This window comes from Phlebotomus papatasi, chromosome 2 (genome assembly GCF_024763615.1).
Source record: "Phlebotomus papatasi isolate M1 chromosome 2, Ppap_2.1, whole genome shotgun sequence".
Classification (NCBI taxonomy): domain Eukaryota; kingdom Metazoa; phylum Arthropoda; class Insecta; order Diptera; family Psychodidae; genus Phlebotomus; species Phlebotomus papatasi.
Window position 1 is genome coordinate 26,829,926 of NC_077223.1, and position 25,952 is coordinate 26,855,877.

At 35.1% G+C, this 25,952-nt stretch overlaps 3 protein-coding genes across 3 annotated transcripts; all 3 read right to left on the bottom strand.

The window, feature by feature from the left end:
* Positions 1-6,143: 6,143 nt before the first annotated feature.
* On the bottom strand, positions 6,144-7,218 carry LOC129803281 (ORM1-like protein). Its single transcript, XM_055849731.1, has 3 exons — positions 6,913-7,218; positions 6,696-6,847; positions 6,144-6,641 (listed from the first exon to the last, which is right to left on the bottom strand). Exons 1-3 carry the CDS (start codon positions 7,081-7,083, stop codon positions 6,506-6,508), a joined length of 459 nt encoding a protein of 152 aa, XP_055705706.1. The 5' UTR covers positions 7,084-7,218; the 3' UTR covers positions 6,144-6,505.
* Positions 7,219-11,949: 4,731 nt separating this feature from the next.
* Positions 11,950-16,772, bottom strand: LOC129803209 (cationic amino acid transporter 4). The gene is made up of 4 exons (XM_055849633.1): positions 16,669-16,772; positions 16,189-16,528; positions 14,203-15,237; positions 11,950-14,139 (listed from the first exon to the last, which is right to left on the bottom strand). The coding sequence occupies exons 2-4, from the start codon at positions 16,523-16,525 to the stop codon at positions 13,574-13,576; spliced, it is 1,938 nt and encodes a 645-aa protein (XP_055705608.1). The 5' UTR covers positions 16,526-16,528; positions 16,669-16,772; the 3' UTR covers positions 11,950-13,573.
* A 5,813-nt stretch (positions 16,773-22,585) lies between these two features.
* LOC129803240 (lipoyl synthase 1, mitochondrial) lies at positions 22,586-23,950 on the bottom strand. The gene is made up of 2 exons (XM_055849690.1): positions 23,846-23,950; positions 22,586-23,777 (listed from the first exon to the last, which is right to left on the bottom strand). Exons 1-2 carry the CDS (start codon positions 23,870-23,872, stop codon positions 22,692-22,694), a joined length of 1,113 nt encoding a protein of 370 aa, XP_055705665.1. The 5' UTR covers positions 23,873-23,950; the 3' UTR covers positions 22,586-22,691.
* Positions 23,951-25,952: the final 2,002 nt, after the last annotated feature.

Consider the following 25,952-nt stretch of genomic DNA (forward strand, 5'->3'; position numbering starts at 1 on the left):
GATTATGAAACAATAGCGGAAACGGACGTAAGTCCCTGGTAGTTTGCAAATATTTGTTAATCGAATCGTCTTTTACAAACCTTTACAAATTTTGCCTGAACACTCGAGCAGGCACTGTAAGTCGCAAAATATATTTAAATGACCTCTTTCAACGTGAAGTTTAGTGAGTGATTCTTGGAAACATCTAGTAACGTAAAGGCGTAGAATAAAAGATTAAAAAAACTATTTTTTTAATTTGTTTGAGTAGTAATAATGCTTGATATTTGGAAATCAAGGACTTCTAAAAGGAAGTGAAATCTTTGATTTGAAACTTCTGTAAAGTAATAAGTTGTATTAATATCGTATATTTTCCGAGTAAGTTGACAATACTCCCGTTTAAGTAGATAAATACTTAAAAAAAAATGTTTCGTCAGTAGCGGGTGCACATGGCTTCAGGTATTGGAAATTCGATCTTTCTTTGTTCTGTTCCCCAATTTGTTTTAATAAACCGACGTTTCGGTTCTTGGAAACAGGGCCGTCTTTAAGGCCTATTTTTATATCAATAAGTTCATAATTTTGTATAAATCGGACGTAATTTTTTTTGTACATTTCTCAAATTTTTTCTATGCTTTAACTCCAAGACGCGATTATGCGTGATTCTAAAAACGTTCCATGTGCTTGGGACAAGTTTCCGGTTTTTACAGAAAAAATTTTCACAATCTTGAACCCATTTCTTCAAAGATTACGGAGTGTCTCGAATCTATTTTGTGTTTCTAAAAATCGTTCTAGAAACAAAGAATTAAATTTAGAATTTACTTGAGTTTTTCGAATGTTGCAAAATTTATTTGATTTCGACGAAGTTTTTTTGGTCTTGTCAGACCTTTCGAAACTTTCCAAAATTCCTAAGGTAAATTCCTCGGGTTGCACAAAGTTTATATTTTAACACTAAACCTACCAAGACCCAGTCAAATTGACCGGTTTAAAATTAACACATATTTAAACGGTACAATGTCACTGTCAAACTTTATTAATTTCTTAAAATATTACATGTAATATATTTTTCAATGTTTAATTTTAATTTTTTGCTCTTTTTCAAGACAAAATCGTTGAGTATCCTACCCTACCGCGGTTTGTAATTTGACCGAAAAACGACCAAAAACGGACGGTAGGTTTAGTGTTTAGTGTTAAAGTATTAACTAATTCCACAAAACCGCTATTGGTTTTTATTTATTATTATTTTTACGTTTAAGGCTGTGTCCTAAAATATGAGGCCAAAAGTGAGTTGTGTTTCGCGTTTTTCTCTGAATACAAAGAAATGACTAGGCTTCTTTAAATTTTTGATATATCTTTATACGTCTTTAAAGAAGCTTCTTGTAAAAAAATATAACAAAATGGCGTACTAATGAATAGTTTAGTTTAAGTCTTTACTGATAGGAAAATGTATAACTCGTAATACTTATCTAGAAAGAATCTATTTTTTTCAATATTCAAAAATCTATTTTATAATTAAACTAGGAAAAATCTGATGAAAATCGTGAAATCAGATATTTTTCAGTATTAAATAAAATGCACTTTTGGATAAAATTTTGACTAGAACATGATGTAAAATAACAGAAAAATCATCATGAATTTTCATCAATTCTTTTAGTTCAACTAAAAGAGAATATAATTTAAAGGAAAATAATTTTTTATTCATTTCATTCGGTTAATAAGTTTTATTTTAATTTTTCTCGTCAATTCGCAGAAATTGTAAAAATGAGATGTTCGCGCGATCGATTGCAAATCTGCTAATTTGCGGTAGTCACGATTACTCAGAGATTAGATGCATCATCAGGCAATAAAATAAACTTTTAACAGATGAGTTAAACTCGTACTTTAGAGAAGAATTTTTAAAAGGTATGAAATTTGTAATTTTAGTAGAATTTTATAAAAAAAAATATCATTCTTGGCGAATTTTACATCACATTTTCGTCTGATAAATGAAGTTGTGATCAAGAAAATTAAAAAAAATCATTCGTCCAAGTACGAGTCATCAGCTAAGAGGAAATATTTTGTTTTTTTTTTTGACTCTTATTTGACTCATATCAGATAAATCTTTTCTGGGTAATCGTGACCCATGTAACCCCTTAAGTTAATTCAGCTTAGCAAAATATCCTTATATCTTTTCATGTTTTTTGTAAAAGTGTTTTATATCTCGAGTTTGATGAAACATTTTTCGAGCAATTGTATTGGGTTTCTTTTTATGAGTCTCCCCTTGCTTCCAAGCTTGTAATATAAAATGGATGTTGTTGTTTAATTTGATTTAGTAAATACTACAAAATAATATTAGAGGAGGCTTTCAGGCTCCGTACTCTGGCTTCGAACACTTCATATTTTCTCCATATATTTTTTAATGAATCTAACCTGGCAATATATTTTTATAGCTTTATCTTAGGTGACTCATTTCCGCCAGGTTTGTTAGAAGATTATGAGAAAAATTTGAAGTGTTCGAAGTTAGGGTGTGTATTATGAAGCCTGAAAGCCTTCTCCTATTAGGTTTAGAGAGCTAGTTAAGCTTACGATCTTCTTCACTCTAATTCACTAGGAAAAGGATTTGTGATACAAGTATATTTTGTAAAAAAAACTTTAAGTTTTATTTACAATATTGAAAATCAATAGTTGAGAAATTTGTTCCTGGTTTTTGCTGTGAATCCATTAATTTGCTCATAGATTTTTTTCCAGGAAATTTAATAGGGGAAAGCGCGCTACCTTCGGACGACTGAAGCTTCGCACAATTAATTATTTCAAAGTGTTTTTAAATTTAATTTGGCCCATTGTAATATTGTATTTTAATAGCTGATCCAATGGCTCAAATTTCCAGAAAAGAGCTGTGTGTTAAATGCATTAAACACATAGGAAAAATATTGATTTGTCCGAAGCTTGAGTTGTCCGAAGGTAGCGTGTTTTCCCCTACCCGAAATTTTTACTTCTTAAATAATTTTGAGGACAAATTATGATTTACCTACATTACGAAAGGAAAAATTAAATTGAAAAGTAAAAAATGAATTAAATACAGAATCATTGATGTTGAGTTATGATAAGTATGAAATCTTTTGAGGGGAGTGGGAAACCTTTGAATTGGCGCACCTTTAAGATAGGGCTGTTTTCTCCTATTTTTAAATGAAACTGAACCTTTCATAATATAATTTATTTCCACACAAAACCAATTGTGACAGTGCTATCACACTAGGATTTTCACAATTTGATATTTAATTCAATTGAGCCAATTGAGCATTACAATATTTCTAGAATTTACTTGAAAATTCTCAGAGCCAGGACACATTTTGCAAGAAGTTTGCTCAATTTTAAATAGTGTCGTGAAGATTTTTTATTGTGAATGACCCAGGAAAATGTGTGATCTTAAAATGTCTTATAAGTCACTTATCTGTTATGCAAAAGATTCCCCAAAGTCAGAAGAAAGGGTTATAGACAAGGGGGCTCATGAAAAGACTCCCAACTGCAATTTCTTTACACAACAATTTCCTTCGAATTGCTTTGGAGGAACTCAGCAAATTACTCCCGAAGCTTCACTCGCGTACAAGTTTATCACAAATTACTGTACTCATTTTATTTTTTTGGCCACAAATAATAATTACTTACGAATAAATAAATTTAATAAGAAAAAATTGGATCAAAAGGCTACTTGTTTAATAGCAATAAAATTGAAATTAATGAGCAATTTTAACATTTTATTTTGCTGAATTCAAATTTAATTAAGCAACCACATTTATGTTATTTTAGCATGTTTAAGCATGTTGTGGTGGGCCAAGTATTTTTTTATATCAATAACTAAGCGAAAATATTTCAATTCAAATGTTTTTTTAATGAAAAATAACGCATATGAACAATTCATCTGAAAATTAAATTAAATTTACAAATTGAAAAAATCCTAGTGTGATAGCACGCTGAAGCTGAATTTTATGACGATAAGACGATTATGACGATTATGACGATATCTATTTAAAAATGGGAGAAAAAGCTCAATTTCCAGGCTTCCCCAATTCAAAGGTGCTCCACTTCCCACTACGTGTAAAAAGTCCGATAGCTTGCACAAGATTACTAATAATATCGGTAGGGGAAAGTACTCTCCCTTCGAACGGTCATGCCTTCGAATAATGTGAATTTCCTTTATTTTTCCTAAGAAGCTTACACATAATTATCATTGATTGTGTGAGCGTTTGTAAAGGAAAAATCAAAGAAAGTTCAGATAATGCGAAGGCATGAACGTTCGAAGGGAGAGTTCCCCTAATCAAAGTTTAAAGGGGCAAATTTATGGGCCGAAATAGTGCACAAACATTAAAGATTTTTATATAAATTTTGGAAGTTCTGAAGAAGTATCACAAGGAATGGAAGTACACATTATTCTAAAAAGCAGAATGGTCAAATCCGGTCCCGGAATCGCCACGAACCGGACCTATGTCAATGTATAGACATTGGTATAGGTAACAACTTTTGTTCTGGGACCAATGTTCTAAATGGAGGAAAAATTCTAGAGTATAAAAACTATTTTTTAGAAGGACGAATGGTCAAAAGTTAAAGTATATATGGGCACCGGTTCATCTTTATCCAGAAATGAGAGTAGGCGCATTTTGCAGATACTGGTATAAGATTTAAAAAATTCTCGGGACCCAGGACGATAAACGCTGGTAGTCCTTGTAAAAAAGCTGTTTATCTTTCTGAAATATCGCTGTTATGACAACGAATTACACAAGAACTGCTAAAGCGATCTTGATGAAATTCTGTATAGGGTCAGTGTAATTACTTAAACTTTTTATCCATGCATACCACCCTCTCCCCCCACCTTCCATTCTGATAGCCACCATACAAAATGAGAGCATTTTACTTTATAACTCCTTTCTGAGAAGAGGTATTTTCAACAATCCTCACGAAGAACTTTTTGATCGAGCTTGATTGAATGAAAAAAAAATCAATAAGTAATAACGTTAACAATCATATTCTAGATTTTTTATATTTTATTTTTCGCCTCATTAAGATCTCTTGATACGTGAAAAATAGAAACATATGCTCATATATTCATTGTCTACAGAAGTTGTACTAATATGCAATTCAGTGGATTAATAACAATTTTTGCGAAGGAATTCTTTCTATATTGGGACTATCAGACAGGTGGGTGTTGGGGTGGTAAGCTAGTTAATGAGTCTTCCCTAAGCTTTGTTCCCATATCGAATTTCAGCTTTTTACCTCCTCTCAGAAAGGAATTATAAGGTAAAATGCTTTCATTTTGTATGGGGGCTACCAGAAGGGATGATGGAAGAAGGGTTCGGTATGTATGGTTAAAAAGTTTTCTTTAAGCCTTATTCTCATGCTGTATTTCAGCATTGTACCTCTTCTCAGAAAGAAGTAGTAAGATAAAATGGCCTCATTTTGTATGGGGGCTACAAGAATGGAGGGTCGGGAGAGGGGGTGGTATGCATGAATAAAAAGTTTAAGTAATACATTGACCCTATACCGAATTTCATCAAGATCGTTTTAGTCTTTCTTGAGTAATACGTTGTCAAAACAGCGATATTTCGGAAGGATAAACGGCTTTTTTACAAGGATTCCCATCGTTTATCGTCCTGGGTTCCGGCAATTTTTTAATCTTATATCAGACCTACAAAATGCGCCTTCTCTCGTTTTTGGCGATTCCGGGACCAGTGCCCATATAATTTTGACCATTCTCCTTTCTCTTCCAAAAAAAAAAATCTCTTGTCCTATCAAAATATTGCAATGAGGAAGATCGCTAAGTTAAATTATTTTAATGATTTAAATAAAAACTGCATGTATTACGCTTTTATGTAAATGCTTTTAATGTCACAATCTACAATTTTTTCTCTGTATCTCCTTCTAGGATTCATCCTGTATACATGCTACGGCTTTCGCAATTCACTGAGATTTACAGAAATGGAGCCCCTCCTGCAGAGTTCCAATCGAGTCAAAATCTACTCTGTATAGTAAACAATTTTTCGCCTCAAGGAAAATTGTAAAAAAAATATATTCCCAAAGTATGTGATTGATAGAAGAAAACCTTGAGAAAATTTTCTTGAGAAGAATATTCTTATTAGGATACTTTATGTGTATTTTAAGGGTGTAAAATATTCAATTTGTTAATAAAACAATTATCGAACAATTTTTCAGTCAGTTTAATTTTTCCTTGGATGCCAGAAGGATCTCATGGGAATTTTCATGGACTTATATTATAACCACTTTTCTGTGTAGATAAAATTAAAAAAAAAAATCAATCTAATATCACGATTTTTTTCTCCTTAGAGCCGTAGACTCTTCCTAAATAAATTCCTCTTAATTTTTCCAGCACAACCTTCTATTGAAGTAAAACTTATCTCTTTTATTTTTTTTTTCACCACATTCCTGGGTATCAAACTTTCCTATTCCCATGAAATAATAAAAGGATGATAACAGATTTTTGTCGTTATGAGATAACAGAATTTTATATAATAATTAAGTAACGATTCGCAAATTGGTTAACTTAGTACTTGTTGATTCCAAATAACCGGACACCATGGAATTGGGGCATTTTTGGCAGAAGAACCACGATGAGTGACAAAAAGTTTGCCACAAAATGATCATTGTCATTCCTGGTGTACATGCAGGTCAGGAGGAATCTGCAAATTTCTGGTGGTTAATTTTGAGATATTCTTGGAAAAGGTAAGACTTACAGAATAATGGGCAGAGCTGTGAGAAATTTCCTGGTTGCTGTAAATTGCTCTCCATCGTTAATCTGCTCCCAATGGGTCAATTGACTGCAACTGTCCGTATCTGTACTCATCCAGGGAGCCCCTTTGATGGAGTGCAGGAAGTACAGATGAGCCTGCATAGTCGATAATCCCAATAATCATGAAAATATTTAAGGTATTTTTCATAATGTAATCTTACCAGGTTATGAAGGAGGTTTGTGATGGTCCAGGCCATGGGAATTGTGACAAAAGGAATGGCCAGGAGAATCACATGAAAAGCCAAGACACCAAGAATATAAGCCAACCACATCCCACGAGAATCCAGCCAGGACGTATTAGGATTTGGATCACCGTGTCCTCCAGCTATCATTCTTACGGTTTTTGCGCACTATTTTCCCAGAAAAAAACAGGATTTACACCTTATCACTGATAAAAATACTCAAACAAAAATAAGTTCTCAGTGACAAGGCCAGGAAGTTGCTTGGAATCCCACAAGAGGCGCCAGCAGATACTTCCACATCTTCCACTCTTGACTACATTTGAAATTGTACGACCAACTGCTACGAACACGTGGTGGAACATTTTTCCCCTCCAAAAATGAGAGTCGCAATGGAATCACTGAATAAAACACTTTGGATAATATATTGCATATAATATATTTCAGGGATTACAATCTCAACAGTACTATGTATGTATATATATAATTCTCAATATATTTTTGATGTACATCCACAACATACTGATTAAAATTATTTTTTTTTTTAGGATTTCTCAAGCAGGAATAGGAATTTCATGGTCATTCAGGAAGGTAAAATATGCCTCTAACTCCCTGAATGTGGCTGGTAGAAATTCCTCATGCCCTGCCTTGAAGATATAGGTACTCTTATATAATTACATGACATCCTTGAAGAGTTCTTTAGCCAGAGAAATGTGGATTTCATGAGTTTCATCAATTGTCTACAACTTTGAGTGTATTACGAATTCTTAAAAATTAGACTATTGCTAAATTAATACTTTATCTAAATTTAATTTTTAGTAGGAAATTAAGCCTTGATTCTGAGACCAAACAGACAATTTTGGCGCTGGCACACCTTTTAGATCAGGAAAATTTCATGAAATCGAAATTCACATCCTTTTCTTTCTCAATTTGTCTGCATAGGTCTATCCTGCTCTTTGGACTCTTCTTCTTCTTTTGAACATTATATTAAATTAAATTTAGTTCAGTCCAATTTTGAGACCGAAAGAGTGGGATTTATGCAATATTTTGAGAAAGTAAGAGAAGTGAATTTTTACTTTATAAAATTTTCCTGATCTAAAAGCTGTGGCGGACCCATTAGAATCTAAATTTCAAGTATTTTGGAATGCTGAAAAAAACTCCGAAAATAACCATTGAACTCATTCCATTTCTTGATTTTAAAGTTTTTAAAATTTCATTAATCAATTTGAATCTGGGTTATGCCCTGATTCACTTACGACTTTAACCGAAAGACGGCTTAACGTAATTATAACCATAATAATGATTTGACTAAATTCCCGTCAGATATTAGTTGGAATTGGAATCACACATCGAGATCGAATGAGGAATGTAGTCGTTCTTGAAAAACTAGGGATTGAGGAGCTACTTTTTCGTCATGAAAAATCACAACTCCGATGGTAATTTTCAGCGCTTGAATGGACTATGATTCCCCACGAAAGTCATGCATGCTATTATGAGAGGAAGCGACTCCGAGACAGAGGACAAGGTGGTCTGCAGTTACGGTGGATCGACAGGCGAGGGAAGATAACTTGGGTGTCCTAGGCCTGCGACCCCGATAAGGATAAGTGATTGAAATTGAATGAATAAATAAATGTAGGGGAGACCGGGGTACTTTTAGCCAGCAAATGAGGCTTTTTTTCGCGCATGATTTGTGAAAAAAAATGATAAGTTTTGCCTATTGTTTTTATGTTTCATAAGTAGCATTAGGATATTGGCAGTATGAAACAGTGTAGTTCAACTTGAGAAATAAAAAAAAGATATATATTGAAAAAAATAATTTCGAGATGATAAATTGCAAATGTACCGCTCTAAAATTATTGTATGTGTTCGCTATTGAGATTTAAAAACAAACTTGGCAGATCAACCAAAAAAACGAAATTTATGTTCTATAAGCTATCACACTACGAAACTTGACATTAAATTATTAATAGTTCTAGAATTACTTATATTGATCACTTTAATTTAATTATACTTTAATTTAAATGGTGTGCGAAGATTTCGATTGGGTTAATAATTTCCGGGTTAATATCATTCGAGACGGGTAAATTTATATATTTTTTTCGGGTCGGGTCGGGTACACACAGAAAAATGGAAAATTCTTAAACAGAAACACGCAGGAATTTAATTTCAAATCCCATCCAATGAATGCCAATGCCATAATTCTAAATCCTTGATTATTTAGTTTTAGTTGCAATTTGCAAGTCTGTAGACATTTTTCATTTTCCAGCTAATGCAGAACTTAAGTTCCCGATCTCTTAACTTGAAAGAGGTAGGGATTCTAGCCCATTTTTTTCGCTCAGAGCTTTTAAACTTAAACGCCTCGGGGATTCACGCCCAATTTAAGTTCCCAGGATCTTATATATTATTAAATTTAGAGTCAAAATTTTTCTGTGTGTACGCGTATTAAATTTTTTTTGCGGGCCGGGTCGGGTCGGGCAGCACTAAATTTCAACGGATCAGATCGGGTACGGGTCAAATCCATTGCGGATGCGGGTTGGAAAAACCCTAAAACTCGACCCGTACAGGACTCTTCAAAGCTCTAAAATCCTTGACTTTTATAGAGAGGATAATGAAAAAAGTATGACTCATTGGCTACACATGCCCCGGTCTGGGTAGATATAGCAACTTTTGGGGTACTAATTGCCACCAGTTTTCCAGACGAAATTTTAAACAGGAGATACCAAATATTGTTTCGTTTGATACATTGAAGCCCACTGATGCTAAATATGTCACTTAAACCTAAAGAAAAAGGCTTTAGCAGACCTTTTTATGACATTTTTGTAATTGCGGAAAAATTGATGCAAACATCCTGAAAAAATCTATTTCACAAATTGCTCATCCGAATGGCAATATTGCTTGAAAGGGACAGATAATCCTAACCGGCTTATGTAGGTGAGATTCTTAACGTGAGCTAACTCGGAGTGCATGCAAATTCGATTTGGAGCTGAAGTTGGGAGACGCCATTCAGTTATCTTGAATAAAATTCGTGAAATTATACAAGTTTTGTATTTGAACCAAAATGCCAAGGATTTGGATGAACTGACAGAAAAGTGATATATGGGTGAAATGTAGACCAGAATGTACTCTATAATTTTCCTATAGAACATAATCTCATCGATTACTCAGAAGCCAAGATAAGCGAGGTTTTTTGTTTCTTAACTCGTTTTTTCATCCAGAGTGCCCCAAGTGTTCATTTATTGAACTTCAACTATATTAAAGAATTGTTGTATTTTGCGGGACTTTCCATTTAAACCCCTATTTTAAGTGTCTTGGTGGAGTAGAGGCAGTCAAATTGGCATCTGAGTGATTTCAAAGCGTTATTATGGGAAAAATCAATTTTTTCACACTTAAACGGCAAAATCGGAGTGATAGCATAGTCTGAGCGGAAAATGATGTATGGACGAAATGTAGAGACAAATGTCCTCTACAATTATGTCGAAGTAATCATCAAAATCGGTTCAGCGACAGTCGAGATAATTGAGGTTATGTGATATTGAAATTGGTTTTTCGACTGTGGCGCCCCTGGTGTTGGTCCCACGAAGTTCAAATATTCTAGAAAGCTGTAGCATTTGGTAAGATCTTTCGTTTAAGCCCTCATTCATCAAAATCGGTCACATAGAACCGGAGATATGATTTTTTGAATTTCGTGAACTTTGACCCCTCATATCTCCGGTTCTATTGAAACCACAGCGCGCATACGCACCATTTTGGAAACTTCCTAGACTGGACTACAACATACTAAAATTTCATTAACTTGCACAATGCCGTTTTTGAGAAAAGTGACTTTGAATTTCGATGAATTTTGATGCTATCACAGCGCCACCTGTGGTGACTTTTTGAACTTCCATCTGAAAGTGCTCATCGAGACGAAACCAAAAAGGTCAAATTTAGGTCGCTATGTTAATTAGAACCGGAGATAGAGGCCGGTCAATGTTCGAACTTTGACCCCTTATAGCTCGGGTCAGGGGTTTTAGATCGCCTTAGGGTTTTTTTTTGTTTGATAGGTATAATCAACGGCTACAACATACTAAATTTTCAGCCCGATGCACAATGGAATTTTTGAGTTATTTAACTTTTAAGATTTAAAAATTTTCTTTTTAAAAAAAGCGCCCCTAGCGGTGGTTTTATGAACTTGCGATGTTAGAAGGGGAAGTGGAATTTCACGAGAGCTTTCCAAAAAGCCCTCACTTTTTAAATTCTGATGATTAGAACCGGAGTTATGGCCATTTTAAGAAATTTTTTTTGGACCCTTATAGCTCGGGTCAGGGGGGTCGGGGGACCTTAAGTTTGGTATTGATGGAAAGCTCTAAGGCCCAGCTATAACATACTAAAATTTGAGTCCGCTGAATGCCATAGGGGCGGAGCTATTGAGAAAAAAAGGGGGGGTCTTCAAAATGGCGGAAGGAGGGGTGGGGGTGGGGGGTCTATGCACCAAGTTGCAATTTTCACCCGATATATAACCTTTGCCGAAAACCGCAAGTCGATATCTTTTTTAGTTTAGGAGCTATTAAGCTCCAAAGAGCGGCCGGCCGACCAGGCCGGCCGGGAACGTAACTTAGCCACATATATATTCGGAATCAGGAAGTGGCGAAACACATTTTGGCCAAATTTGAGGTCGATCGGACGACATGAAATTTTGTTAGGATTATAGTAGGTGAGATTGTTAAGAATCTCACCTAATATACCTGTAAAATCGATGATCGTAAGCCGTCAGTGTATGAATATTTTGGACAAATCTATTAATAATAGATTTTACAGGCTAAATATTCTCGAAGGTCAGCCTGGGTGGCCTGGGTCTTCAGGGGACTCACATGAAAAGATGTTTTGGAGATTATCTAGATCAATTTTTTGTTTATACAAAAAGTGAACTTGATTCATTCATTTTAACAATTTCCCAATGTCAGATCATAGAACTGTGTAGATGATTTCTAAACCGTTTGGGTGAAATTTGGATTCGTTGCCTCTTTACAAGTTTTATTCTCTCTCCTAACGCTTATGAAACAGTAATGAATTTATTATTAATTTTATTTTTGTTTAGTTTCGTTTGTACGTTCCTTTTTCGTATTATTCTTGTACAGATCAACTAAAATTGCCCAGTGTGCTAACTTCAAATGGGAATACTTTTTGCGTGTTCATGTTACTAAGTTTGGATATGGTCAATTGTAGTGCTTTGACTAAATTATTCTGAAATATTATGTAAGTAGTTAAACATTTTTCTTTAAGAATTCCTGTGCGCAGGCCGAACAAAGATCTCTAGACATAGATCTTATAGATCCGATGCCCATTCTGATCGATTGAGGTACACCCAAATGAATTGATTATGAACCGGTAATGAACCGATAATTCTCTTTCGAAATTCAATTGTATTATTATCATTATTTTTCAGCTACTTTGTGCGATCTTTTAAGTGATCTATAAATTCTTTCAAATTGATTGTGAATCATTAAGAACGGAAAAAATATCGAAAATTTATTATAGTGAATGCGATAACGTAAAGTACCGTCATTCGACCGGGTTCCTCAATTCGACCGGTGGGTCAATTTTTGAGTGTTTGATGGTCAATTTCGTCGATTTCTATGAATTTGTCACTGGTTCGTATTATTCATGGAATAATTGACCTATCAATGTTATATCATACGCAAAATATTATAGCAAATATAAATAAATTGAATATATAAATCTACCGGTCGAGACGAGGAACCGGTCGAGCGAGGGCACTTTACCATATTCATGATTAAAAAAAAATATTATTCAAGCAATGTTTAGAACATTATACAAAAATCTTGAGTTCGAACGTTCCGAAATACTATGACCTTTTGTATCATTATCACCACTTTTTTTATGATCCAATTTTCAAGTGGTAATTTTAATATTGGTCTCACAAAGCCATTTTAAAAGTAATGCTTTGAAGAAAATACATAATTGATCTATTTTTTGCGATAGGTTTGATCGTGGTAAAATATTTGTTTTTCTTTCATTATTGGTCGAGGTACTTAATTTTAACGTTCTTAAATAAAGTAAAAATTTTTAGTGAAGATTTATGAAACAAACAAGAGAGGTTATGTTGAAAGTTAGGTTTTATTTGAAGTTATTTAACCTAAAAGTAATTATTGTCAGTATATGTATTTCACTGATAACTGAAAAAAATTAAAACAAAATAAAACAATTAATTGAAGTGAGCTTTTGAAAATATTGTTTCACTACAAGAACCCTACATAAATTTGTGGTTATGTAAAACATAACCATGAAAACTATTATGTGTAAAATGTTTAATTTGGAACATTTATAAATTGTCTCTGTACTCTTAAATCCAGAATTTTTATGGAAAAATATATTTAAAAATCACAATCTTATGAGTGCGCATCTATAGGCTATGTAACTTCAAACATAACCTTATTCTACAACTTAACCTCTTTCAAATTTCAGAATTAATTATCCTCACTAATAATAATGAAAAAAAATTCTTTGTTAGGGAAGATAATTTCATTTTAAATTAATCATTAATCCTACATCCCCTTCGCGTAGACAATTGAGGAATTAGACAGAATTGTAGAAGATATCTGCACATTTGACTAAAATGAAGGATGAATAGAATTTTAAGGATTTACTCTGGCACTTCTTCTTCCTCAATGATGGGTTTTTTGTCGTCTTTGGCAGGAGTGCTCTTTGCTGATGATTTAGTTTGAAGAGCACCCCAGTGTCCTTTGCTGGCCTCTGCAGAAGTCATCAGCATGGAATACGATGTTCCACAGTCCTCAGCTTCCTTGCTATGGTGGATACCATACAGGAAATACACGAGCATTCCCACGGAAATCCAGATGAAGAAACGAATCCACGTAAGGAGGCTCAGATGCACCATTAATTCGATGTTGCAGAAAATGCTAAGACATGGAATATACGGTACAAGGGGAACTTTAAAGTCCAAGTGTCGGACATTCTGATGATGAGCAGCAATAACCACTACACATGCCACCAGGCAGAAAATGAGAAAACCGTAGAGACAAAGAGCCCACCAAGTGCCATGTAGCAATTCTGTCCATGACACCTTCAACTGAAGACAAATGGCAACACTGAACACAGTAAAGAGAAGAACAGCTGTGGATGCTGCAGCTCCTGGCTCACAGCGACCCAACACAGGTTCGAGCCATCGAAATTGAGGCCTCAAGCGACCTAGAGAGATTTATTTTTATGGCGTCAAAAATGGCGACTTAACGGCCAAATTATTTTGCTTACCCGTAAGGGCCATCTCAATGACATCACTGGTAGGTGATGCTGTATCAATGCTAGACTGCGAGGAGTGATCATCTTCGGGAGTATCAGGAGCGAAAACTGTTCCAGAATCTGCCATTGGAGCTCTGTAACGCAGGATGATGACACTAGCGCTGACAATGGTATAGGCGAGAAGTGTACCAATAGACATAAATTCCACAAGTTTTTCCAGGTCAAAGAGTAGGGCCAGCAGGGCACTTAGAAAGCCTGCTACGGCGAGATTTAGCAGTGGCACCTGAGTCTTGGCATTGACTGCCCCAAAACATGAAAAGAGTAGTCCATCAGAAGCCATAGCGTACATGCATCGGGGTAGAGCAAACAGAGAGCCCAGAAGAGTTGTTGTCATGCCACAGAGAGCACCCATTGAGATGGCATACTTAGCCCAAGGGAGATCTAAGGCTCCAAATGCTTCCGGAATAGCGGCCGTTGGATGAATACTACGAATGGGTACCATTAATGTTAGGGCAGCACTTACAAGCACGTAAACAATGGTCACAGCGCTTAGGGACATTATAGTGGCAAGAGGGATAGAAGTGGAGGGACTTCGAGCCTCTTCTCCAGATGTAGCGATACTGTCGAAGCCTACAAATGCGTAGAAGCAGGTAGCAGCACCAGCTAGCACTCCAGTAATACCATATGGCATGAATCCTCCTTCATCAGCAGACCAATTGCGAATATCAGCATGCCAGAAACCCAGAACAACTACACCTGTCATCACGGCCAGATTTACAACAGTCAGGAGACCATTGAGTACGGCAGTGGCTTTTGCTCCGGAACCTAGTGCCACGGCATAACTTATGCACACCAGAAAGGCAAGGATGTCAGGGTACTTGGCTAGAAGTTGCTCGTGCATCTCACCAGTGATGGATATAGTGACATTGGACACAAGCCCACCTACCATAGAGTCAACGTATCCACTCCAAGCACGTGCCACTGAGGCAGCACCCAACATATGCTCCAGGAGGATATTCCATCCAATTACAAAAGCCCAGAATTCACCTTTGAAATAAAATATCATCTAGGGTAAGTGTGCCTAATTTCGGCATAGTTGCATGCAAGCGTCAAAGTCTCAAAATTGAAATGTAATATTTTCAATACAAATTGATTTTTTTATTCCTTTTTCTTAAGGAGTGTTGCTTGAAAACTTGTTAACGATTTATCGTCTTTATTTTCTCTAAAATCATTCTTAGTACATTTTAAAATTAATAAAAATGTAAACATGACTTTGGTCCCCTATTTCGGCCACCTTTATTCTCATAGTTCCTTGCCCTTCGGGATTTCTTCCAATCTTTGTTTCACGTCATCTTGTTTGTCGAAATTATATTTTCTGTTTTTTTGCATTGTATAGAGTATATAAAAACTAAAACTTCATGGAAATTCGAGTAATAAAAAAGGTGGCCGGAATTGCAAGCTGGCCGGAATTTGGCACACTTACCCTAAAACCGTTTTGTGATATTCTTCGATAAATCTAAATCTTATCTTTACTGATTTTATCAGGAGTAATCAAGGATAAATTCTTAGAAACGGAAAGATATTCCTCGGGCATTAAAATTATAATCATAATTCAGGGCCTGATGCTCTCAGGCCTTCACTTTGGTCAATTTTGCTCTAGATAAAGAGGTGAATGTCTCTAATTTAGTGCAATTGAGTTAAATTCAAGAGTGTATCCATAAAATTAACCATTGGATTATTGTCATGGACCATATTAACCATGAACCACTTTCCTTCTTCTAAGCAGCGATGCGAAAAAATCTTTACAATATATAAAAAGTTCTTAAAGATAATAATTTTATGTACGAAAACTTTGTGTTCCTAAAATAAAATTTTCATATTGAAAAATTTAAAAATTTAAAATTATTTTTATCCTTTGAATTTTCAAAATTTTTTCCATGGTTTTTAAATAGATTTACCATGAAAAAGTCCTCAAACAAGTAAATAACTTAAACTTACCAACAGAAACATAACAATAGATATAGGCACTGCCCGCTTTGGGTACTCTTGTTCCAAACTCAGCATAACAGAGAGCAGCCAGCATGGAAACAAATCCAGCTAGAATAAAAGAAATGATGATTCCGGGACCAGCAATTTCCTTCGCCACTGTGCCAGTGAGCACATAAATTCCAGCTCCAATCATATGGCCCACCCCCAGAAGAGTAATGTCCAAGGTGCTGAGACAACGATTGAGTGGAGTCTCGAGCAAGTCCGCAGGCAGACGCTTCGTCCGGTTCATCTTGTGACAGACACCACTCATCACATGACCCAAGATTAACCTTCTGGCAGTCGGCATTGTCTAGAAAATGCATTTACAAAGTATCTCACAATCCCAGTTTTTCAATAGATACCATATGCTATCTCAGAGACGACTCCTGAACCTCTTAAAATCGCAGGAAGAATTTATTTGTGGAGGGAGAATATGAGGAATTTACTCACTCTGGTCTTTTCTTGCTCCTGGTTTGCCCAGATGCCAGAGGATCTAATGAAAATGAACTGATTCCTCAAGACACACCACCAAAGCTCTCCCAAGTTCGACGTCAAACACCAAAAATTTGCGCTTGCGTTCTTCAGTATTATTCTTTTATTCCATTTAATACATTCATTTCTCCACCGAATTGTGGTAAATTTTCTGGAATAATTCGATAACATTGAGCTTTGTGCAACAATTTTGGAATATTCTTTTGTTTGGGTCATCATGCTATTTTTCCATTGCTTGATTCCAATGTTTTATGAAAATATGCTTCTTATTTTTATTTTTGTAATTCATTTTCGCTATTTTTTGCACTTTAGTGACCATTCCTTCTATGCTATTAAACTAAGTTAAGTAATCATTAAGAAAATGTTAAAAAAAACGTGAAATATCCTGCAATAGGACTAACGAAGTTCATCAACCCGGTACCACAACCGGATCTTGAGAACCATAAAATGTGTTTTATTTTCTGATTTTTTGCGTTATTAAGTACAATTTGCTTATGCAAAACTTTCGTGCCAGATACCATTAAGCCTTTTGGGTTTATTAAACGAAATAAAAGATAACTTTAAAATTGGCATTGTATAAAATAAATGATCAGTAAAAAGTCAAAATTGAGCAGCAACAAAAAAATTTGAAACAGTGATATTATCGTCAAAACTTTGGCCAAGTGAAAATAAAGGGCTTTTCATTCTGCAACTATTTTAAAAGTTAAATATATAAAATTAGAACCATTCTAGTAAAGATTTCAGTTTTTTACTGACCATTAGACGTTTTACTGCTTATTTTTAATTTTTTACTGCCCATTTTGCATTTTTTACTGCTCGTTTATATTTTGCCTTTTAAAAATATATTGTAGAGTCACATTTATTCAGAAACATAGGAAAAGTTTAGTCCTTACGAAGCTTGGTATCGTATCAAGCATGGTAGATTTCCCTTATTTTAGGTAGGGGAAAGCGGACTTTAAAAAGAACAAATTTTTTTCAAAATGTTTTTACTGACTTTTACACATTATAATTTCATATTTTAAGAGCCAGTCAAATGACTTAAATTTTGAGAATAGAGCTATGGGTCAAATCCATTAAGAACATTAAAAAAACTTGAATTGTCCGAAGCTTCAGTCGTCCGAAGGTAGCACGCTTTCCTCTAATTTAATAAATTTTCAACTTCCCATAATCCTAATCTTAAAATATTTATTTATTTGTGTTTTGCATTTATCATAAAGATATTTCACAAGTATTTTTTATTTAAAATGGGCTCATTACAGAGCTTCTATTAAAGGGTGTCGAGTTACTCATTTAGAATGATTGGAACACCAGTGTCTCATAAAGAAAATTATTTTTTATAGGTATCTATCATATTTTTTTTTTTACAAAGAAAGCAGTTTCTACAATCCAATTTTTTTCGACTTCTCATCATCCTAACTTCTAAGCTAAGCGGTGAGATATATTGACTAGTCAACATTCTCTAGCGAAATAACTTTCCAAATGTACCCCCCCCCACCGCACCCCTTTCACACCCATAAAAATATGATTTTTTTACTTATCTCAAAAGGGACCCTGATGGTGATTTAGTTCATTTTCGCGGATATGGTTTGTAGTTAGTTCGCGTTCGTCGATTTCGTCCTTCAGAACCATTTACCGAAAAAATCACTATCCTGAATTATTCAAGGACAAAGTTCATCCACATTGGAGGGCTTAATTTTAAACGAATTTGCTTAAATTTAGATTTTTTTCAAACGCCTTGTAATTTTGAAACTAACTGCACCGGGCACAGGCGGTGATAAAATTTTAACCCATATAAAATTGAAACGGTAAGAGATATCGACTTCCGGTCTTCGATGACCTTTTTAAAATTATATAATTTCGAAGCTAAGCTCTCACTTTCTAACCCCCCCCCCACCCCTCTTTATGTGTGATTTCGTTAATTTTCGGATATCTTTTGGAGGTAATCCAGCTGAACATTTCGACGTCGACACCTTTCACCGGAAAAATCGCCACCTTGAATTTATTCAAGGTCAAAGGCTCAAATTTTAACTCTTTCGTCTCTTTTGGGACTCTAGTACCCAAAGAAGCATATGAATATTCTATGAAAAACAATGTTTTTTTAATTATTCAGAACTAATATAAATCCGATTCTTGTGGATGATTACAAACTATAAGGATGTCCGAATGTGAGATATTTTTTGTAGGACCTCAATTAATTCCTGAGCTTAGATATTTTTGATTAAAAATTGTGAAATTGGCTTGCAGCATATGCTGCGGTCCGGAAAGAGTTAACCGGGTTTGGTCCAATAAATAATTAAAATGTTAATGATTTTTAAGTGCCTTCTTCTTGAAGATGGTTTTATGATGATTTATAAACAAATTTTAAGCCTCGGATGCTTTGTCATTCCTCTTTTTTTTTTCTCTTTAAATTTAGCAAAAACTCATAAAAACGGTTAAGAACGTCAAGAAACACTCTCCCTAGAGCTGTTTCTCAATTAATTGGGGCATGTCCGGACTCATTTGAAAGGTCTGGAAATTTTAGATAAGTTTAAGCTAAATCCAATCAGATATAAATTGGTAATAAACTGAGAATTTACCAAAAGATAATTTTTAATTTAATTGATTTAGTTACAGTAGACTCTCGCAAATTCGGCTCTTTTAAGATCGGGCTACTTTTTAATTCAGGCAGCGGTTACATTTGAAAAAAGTTTGTTTTGGTGCTCAAATTTAGCATGGTTTGTCTTAGTTTTGATGTGATTTTGCATTATTGAGGGATTTTCATGCAATTTACGATATATCAGTGTGTAAACTCAATATCTATAATGCACATGTCGCCCGAATTTCTGCCTAATTCGGCTGACATTTCGGTCCTTTATACCCGAATTTGAGAGAGTCTACTGTATATGGTGTTGAGTATAGATTATGTTGAACATTTTACGATAATTTTGCATTTTAAGCTGTAGGTAGGGGAAGCCTTCAGACTTCGAACATTTCAATTTTTTTCTGTTATATTCCTCTTTAACCCTTTAAGGACGATTGGAACACCGGTGTCCCATAAAGAAATAATTTTTCCTGACTTACCTAAAGGTTTTTTTCCTATGTCTGTACATAAGTGTAAAGTAGAAGGTTTGAAGGAATCTAGAATAGTTTTTGCAAGTCTTTAGCTATTTGTTATATAGTAAATATTTAACTATTAGAAAGACCGACGTATTATCACTTCTTGAGAGTTAATCCGGTGTTCGTCGGGTGGGAGAGGAATAGCCCAGAATAGAAGTCTTTTCTTCCCATTTTTTTTCCCAAAGCTTTCGGTGCACTACGCACATTCTTCAGTGGCTGAAGGAAATGTTTTTATTCAAAAATTAATATTGATTTACATTAACTCTTTTTCACACTTACTCGAAAATGTCACAAAACATCTGGGGCAACGTCTTAATTCGGGACAGAACGGATGTCTTCATTGGATACAGATATCACGAGTCACACACTTAACAAAAATTCTACAGCGAGAGTCTCCTATTTTTCCTATTTTCTGTCTATAATAAATTTTCTTTTTCTTGGCGCTCTATTCTGGTTTTCTTTGTGCGGGAAACTGGAGTTTGACCTTCTTTGAATAATTATCTTAAATTGGCAGTTTGGATCAAGTTTTTGGATTTCTAAACTTGTTTCCTAATCATCTTGCATGCATGTCATCCATCTCATCGAGCAAAGCTGCATATGCTGCACTGATGCTTGCACAGAGGAACCAACATTGAAGGAAAAAGTCGTTTTTCTGCTTTTGTAGTGGTCGTCGCCAGGATTTGAAAAAAACGTCGCCGAGATTGATTTTTAAAGCCAATTTATGAAGTTCAATTAATGAAATTCCAATATAAATTGGTGTAAACATAAAGAAAATAGTTTTTAGAATTAGTTTAGTGACATAGAATTGATTAAAAGGCGTGATTTGATAGTAAAAATGGGCTAAATATGGGTCACCCAGCGACTTTTGCAACATTTCATAATTCGTGGAAAATTATGAAAATCACGTGGAATATCGGTGATTTATGAATTAGAAAAGAAAATTGGAGAGTTTTGGAAGCATTTGTGACTATTTATTTTTTATATTGTCCGTGAAAAATCCTCAGGAAAATGTCTTGAAAAAGTGCTTGCTTTGCTCGAAGAAATGCACCAAGATGGTTCAGTTGTCAAATAGAAGATGGCGGACAGTGCCCTTTAGGACATTTCTCTTGATGTTTTTACGTCATTTTGCACGGAAGTAAGTGAATTTCCCCAGTAAGTTCATTACAAATTATTAAAGAAGTTTCCAGTGAAGAGATTTGTGAGAAAATTCTGTGATTTTTCCTGTTTTTTCTTGTGTATTTTTAGTGTGAAAATTGCCCTGCAAAAAGAGCATGCAAACTACATTTTTCATTTGTTTTGGGGCTCTTGGGGGTTTTTCTTAATCATCCTGGCATTCTAACTTCTCTGGAGGGGGCCCTAGAAGTACTAGGTAGCCTCCCAGACAATCCGTGTGCTGTTTCGAAGCCCTCCGGACACCGAAATTCATTCCATTAGATCACCATAAGTGTCATTGACTCGAAAAAATCCTTTTTATCCTTCTAGAAAAAGGGATAAATCTCACATCTCTTACATTGTAAGGATTCTAGAATAGTTTCTTTTTCAATGTAAAGGAAGAAAAGAATAAAAATATTATAAGAAACATTAAAATTTTCCAATTTTGTATTAGTGTTCGTTAACCCATTGTCTTTTGGTCTCAAAAAAACACGCAAGTTTCACAAATTTATCACAATTATCGCATTTTTTATATTCATTAGACCTCTTTCAACAAAATTAGGCAAGAAGAATTCCTCAAGAATAATAAAAATTCCTAAAAACATTAAAAATTAAATGCAACACCAGCCACTTTTTTTAGTGTTGCCAGATTCAAATGCAAAAACGACTTTTTCCTTTAGTAGTGGTTCCTCTGGCTTGCACATTCCGCTCTTTTGTTTACAATCCGGTCAATCTTTTTCTTGATCCAAAGTGCCTTCAGGAACAATCTCTTCTCTCGGTGTGAATGAGCATCGATAATCCTTGTGGAGTCAAAATCAAATTGGTGCCCCGTCCTTGCAGTGTGTGCGCATAAATATTTAAGCTCAAAAATGGCGAATTTTTAAATTCTCAAATTCATAATTGATTTTATTTATTTTTTATACTTTCAATTTTTTTTTAAGCAAAACCCTTTTGGCAATAAAAACTACAATACTCATACGTCATATTTTTCATTAAAGCGAAAATTATTATTCATTGGTATTGTCAGAAAAATTATTTTAAATTTTTGGGCTATTTTTGTCCCTATTGTTCATAGAAGCACAAAATACACCGAATCAGACTCTGTTGGACTTTCCAAGGTTAGATGTAAAACTTATCATTGATTATATTTCTCAGTTTAATTTTTATTGTTGATTTTCAGTCCGTAAAAAGTGTCTCGTCGGTCGTTAAAGGGTTAATGTTTATAGAGTCTGATATTGTAATATTTTATAATTAGAGTATTAAGTCACACGTTTCCTGAAAAAAAATCAAAGACGTAAAATGATGCAGATCCCACAACATGAGCATGAAGAGCATGAAGCAAATGCTTCAAATGCCAAGTCTGCCAGGTGAATGGGGTAGGGGAAATTACTCTCCCCACGAACGTTCATGCCTTCGAATAATGTGAATTTTCTTTTATTTTTCCTAAGAAACTTGCACATTTTTATTAAATATTAGTTTGTTTATTATCAATTTATTGATAATTGCGTGATAATTATATGTAATTCTCTTAGGAAAAATAAAAAAAAATCACATTATTCGAAGGCATGAACGTTCGAAGGGAGAGTACTTTCCCCTATGAACCACTGAAATGCTAATAAAATAAAACTTTTTTGCTGAACAAACATAACAATTTTTTTATTAATTTTATTAATTTTCATGCACGCAAACTTGAAATTTCACGAGATTTTCCTAGTAAAATTCTTTAAATTGGACTAAGAAGCTTCTGAATGGCTATTGGATTTCTTCTCACGACGACTCTTGAGGATGCTGGTAATGAAGAATTCGCCGGCTTTGTAGGAGCTCCTCACAAGGGGACCACTGGCGGTATAAAGGAATCCTAGTTCATTGCCCTTCTCTTCCCACTGTTTAAACTTCGCCGGTGTCACGTACTCATTGACTTTGAGGTGCCTCTTTGTGGGTTGCATGTACTGGCCAAGAGTGAGACAGTCAACTCCTGCATCCCGTAAATCCCTCATTGTCTGCTCAATTTGTTCATCTGTCTCCCCAAGGCCCAGCATAATTGAGGATTTTGTGACGAGATTCGGATTGATGTCTTTAGCTTCTTTGAGGACTTTCAGAGTTTGACGGTAGTTTGCTCGTCTATCCCTCACGAATGGTGTCAGATCCTCAACTGTCTCAATATTGTGGGCATAGACATCCAAGCCAGACTCTGCCACTGCTACCACGGAGTCCCTATTCCCGCGGAAGTCCGGCACAAGACACTCCACGAAGATGTTAGGATTGCGTTTTTTAATCTCCCGGACAGTTTCAGCAATGTGATTTGCTCCTCCATCTGCCAGATCGTCCCTGTCCACAGATGTCAGAACAATGTAGTCCAGTCCCCAACTGGCAATGGCTTTGGCTGTCTTTTTAGGCTCCTCAGTGTCCAATGGAGGAGGATTCCGGGCTGTTTTGACCGAACAGAATCTACAGCCACGTGTACAGGTATCTCCCATTAGCATTATTGTGGCTGTTTGAGTCCCATGTTCTCCACCTCCCCAACATTCCCCGATATTTGGACACCGGGCTTCTTCGCACACTGTGGCCAGATTAAGTTCCCTGAGCTGCTCTTTGATCTTGCTGAAGTTCTTCCCAATTGGAATTGTTGTTTTTAGCCATGGAGGCAACCTCAAGCGCTCAGTCTCATTCTTCTCCCGCCTCAGCTTTCCCTCGTATTCCTCCCACTCACTCCGGCTGTGCGTGGGATTCTGCACAAAGTCCTGGAAATTTGGTCCCGTGGCCAGGCGCTCTCGAATTTTCGTCAGACTAGCGCTGTCATGCTTACATCGCACGAGCACCTGGGAAATAGCAATTTCTTTGAATTCTGGATGGGGATTATGCAAGATTTTTACTGATTTTTACTTACAGTTAATTTTGGAGATTGTCGCAACATTTTTAGCACTAGCTGCCTTTTGTTTTGATAACTCTTGGTCACTAAAACTGATAAGTAACAATTATGTAAATAACATGGTCAAGGGGGAGATATTAGGTTGGAAGTGGTGTACAGCTGGGATATGAAGTGCTTGGAAGTGCTTGGAAGTCTTTGGAAGTGGGAGTGTCCGAAAATAAAGTATTCTCTGTTTATTTTCGTATTTTGCAGACTATTCGTCAGTTAAATCAGCATTTGTCGTAACTTCATTTCATATCTGGAATTTCATATTTGGAATTGGCGTTTATCCTGTCTATTTTTTCAGAGTAAACTCAATTAACCTTTTTAAATGTGACAATAAACTTTTAGCGGATTAATCAACTTTTGGAAAACAATTATTTTTGATACGGTATTAAATAATTTTTTTTAAATGCATAAATAATATCTATGAATTGAAAGCAAGTCATTTGCAAAAAGAAAAAAATTAAAAAGTATTTTTTTATCATTCTTTCTACCTGATTTTTCGAATGTAACATTGTCAAGAAATGGCCGATACTGCGCTAAATTAGTTGTTGCACTCGTTGAACTCGTACTTTTGGTCTCTTATAGACTTTTCAATACAGTTTCAATCACAAATTCATTCTTTCATTCATTCATCACAAATGAATTCTTTGGTTTCAATAAATTAGAAACGACAATAGGGGAGGTTTTGCACCTTCGTAACGTCGCAGGTTCGTAAATGTTGATTTTTTCCAAGTTACTAAATGAATATCATCCATGGTCATATATTCTAATAGCTAATCCCATATCTCACATTTCCTGACAAACTTGGGAGCCTAGGCCTTTTTCCTGGGTCCTAGGAGCAAAAATAAAAAAATGGGTCTAAAATCGTAATTCCGATGTGTATTATTTTATGCATTTTTTCACGCTTCAAGAGTGTTTTCGAAGAAAAACAACATTCCAAGTTATAGAAGGTTTATCAGGGTTAATATTTACCGTGAAAATGTTTCGCTCGAAGGGGGACATTTTTGTGGGCGGAGGAAATTTCACAAAGATTGCCTTCTCTGCAGATTCGTAAAAATATCAGTCAAAATTATTGACCACCAACTCTGAGAATTCCTGACTGTTTTAGGTCACACTGTGCATGCCGCTCTGGATATTTTGACCCATCCAGAGATTCCACTGAACAAGTTGACAAGAAAATTGGGATATTACAACATTTTTCAAGAAAATCTCGAAGAAAAACACGCACTTCCACAGCAAAGTGAGACTTCATCAGATGTTTTTGTTTCGCTTCTGTCAAATCAAACATCAAGCCTAAATCTGCTTATGGTAGGTGTATGGTAGAATTTTTCATACAATTTGCTTTGTTTTCAAGCGGAGTTTTCCTCATTTAACTTTAAATTAATCACTGGTAATTCTAAGAATCACTGATGTTCAAAAAATGTTCTGTAAGACAGTTTCGAAGTATTAGGGAAAATACGAGGATTACAATAGGTGTGATTGCTGCTTTCTGATTTGTGCTGTAATGAAACTAGACTGTTTATGGTAGATGTGATTCTTTTATTGCCACTTCGGTGTATTTCGAGTATTTTTCATCCAATTTTCCTTGTTTTAAAGTGGAACTTCCCACATTTCATTTTAAATTGGTGGCTGGTAATTTTCGAAATCAGTTATATCCGAAATATGTTCTGTAAGACTGTTTGGAAGTGTCAGAGAAAATCCGAGGATTACAATAGGTGTGATTATAAGAGAATCACACCTAACCGAGCTCTGAACTGACTGTCAGAATGCACGGAAAAAATGGGTTTTTGAGTGTCAAAAAACATGTGTTAGAAAAATAGCTTATAATTGAATTTTAATGCGTGATACCTCCTACAAATGGTGAAAACAAGTAGATGAAAGTTCCATCTAAGTATTGATGCCCAAATTTTGGTGTCCGATGTAATGTTTTAGGGGAAAATGAGGCCTACAAAGGTGGGAAAAAATGGTACGAAGCAGAGTTAAACCGGACACATTCGTAAAAAATGCTAGTACATTTTCATTTTCCTGTAGAGGAAAATCCAAGGACTTCCAGGAATTTTGTGAGGCAGAATTACGAACC

Coding starts and splice junctions, on each gene's coding strand:
- LOC129803209 (XM_055849633.1), bottom strand. CDS start 16,525: ATGCCGACTGCCAGAAGGTTAATCTTGGGTCATGTGATGAGTGGTGTC. Junction 15,238..16,188: donor CTATTGTTATGTTTCTGTTG/GTAAGTTTAAGT, acceptor TTTATTTCAAAG/GTGAATTCTGGGCTTTTGTA. Junction 14,140..14,202: donor CATTGAGATGGCCCTTACGG/GTAAGCAAAATA, acceptor AAATCTCTCTAG/GTCGCTTGAGGCCTCAATTT.
- LOC129803281 (XM_055849731.1), bottom strand. CDS start 7,083: ATGATAGCTGGAGGACACGGTGATCCAAATCCTAATACGTCCTGGCTG. Junction 6,848..6,912: donor CAAACCTCCTTCATAACCTG/GTAAGATTACAT, acceptor TCGACTATGCAG/GCTCATCTGTACTTCCTGCA. Junction 6,642..6,695: donor ACAGCTCTGCCCATTATTCT/GTAAGTCTTACC, acceptor AGAAATTTGCAG/ATTCCTCCTGACCTGCATGT.
- LOC129803240 (XM_055849690.1), bottom strand. CDS start 23,872: ATGTTGCGACAATCTCCAAAATTAACT. Junction 23,778..23,845: donor GACAATCTCCAAAATTAACT/GTAAGTAAAAAT, acceptor GCTATTTCCCAG/GTGCTCGTGCGATGTAAGCA.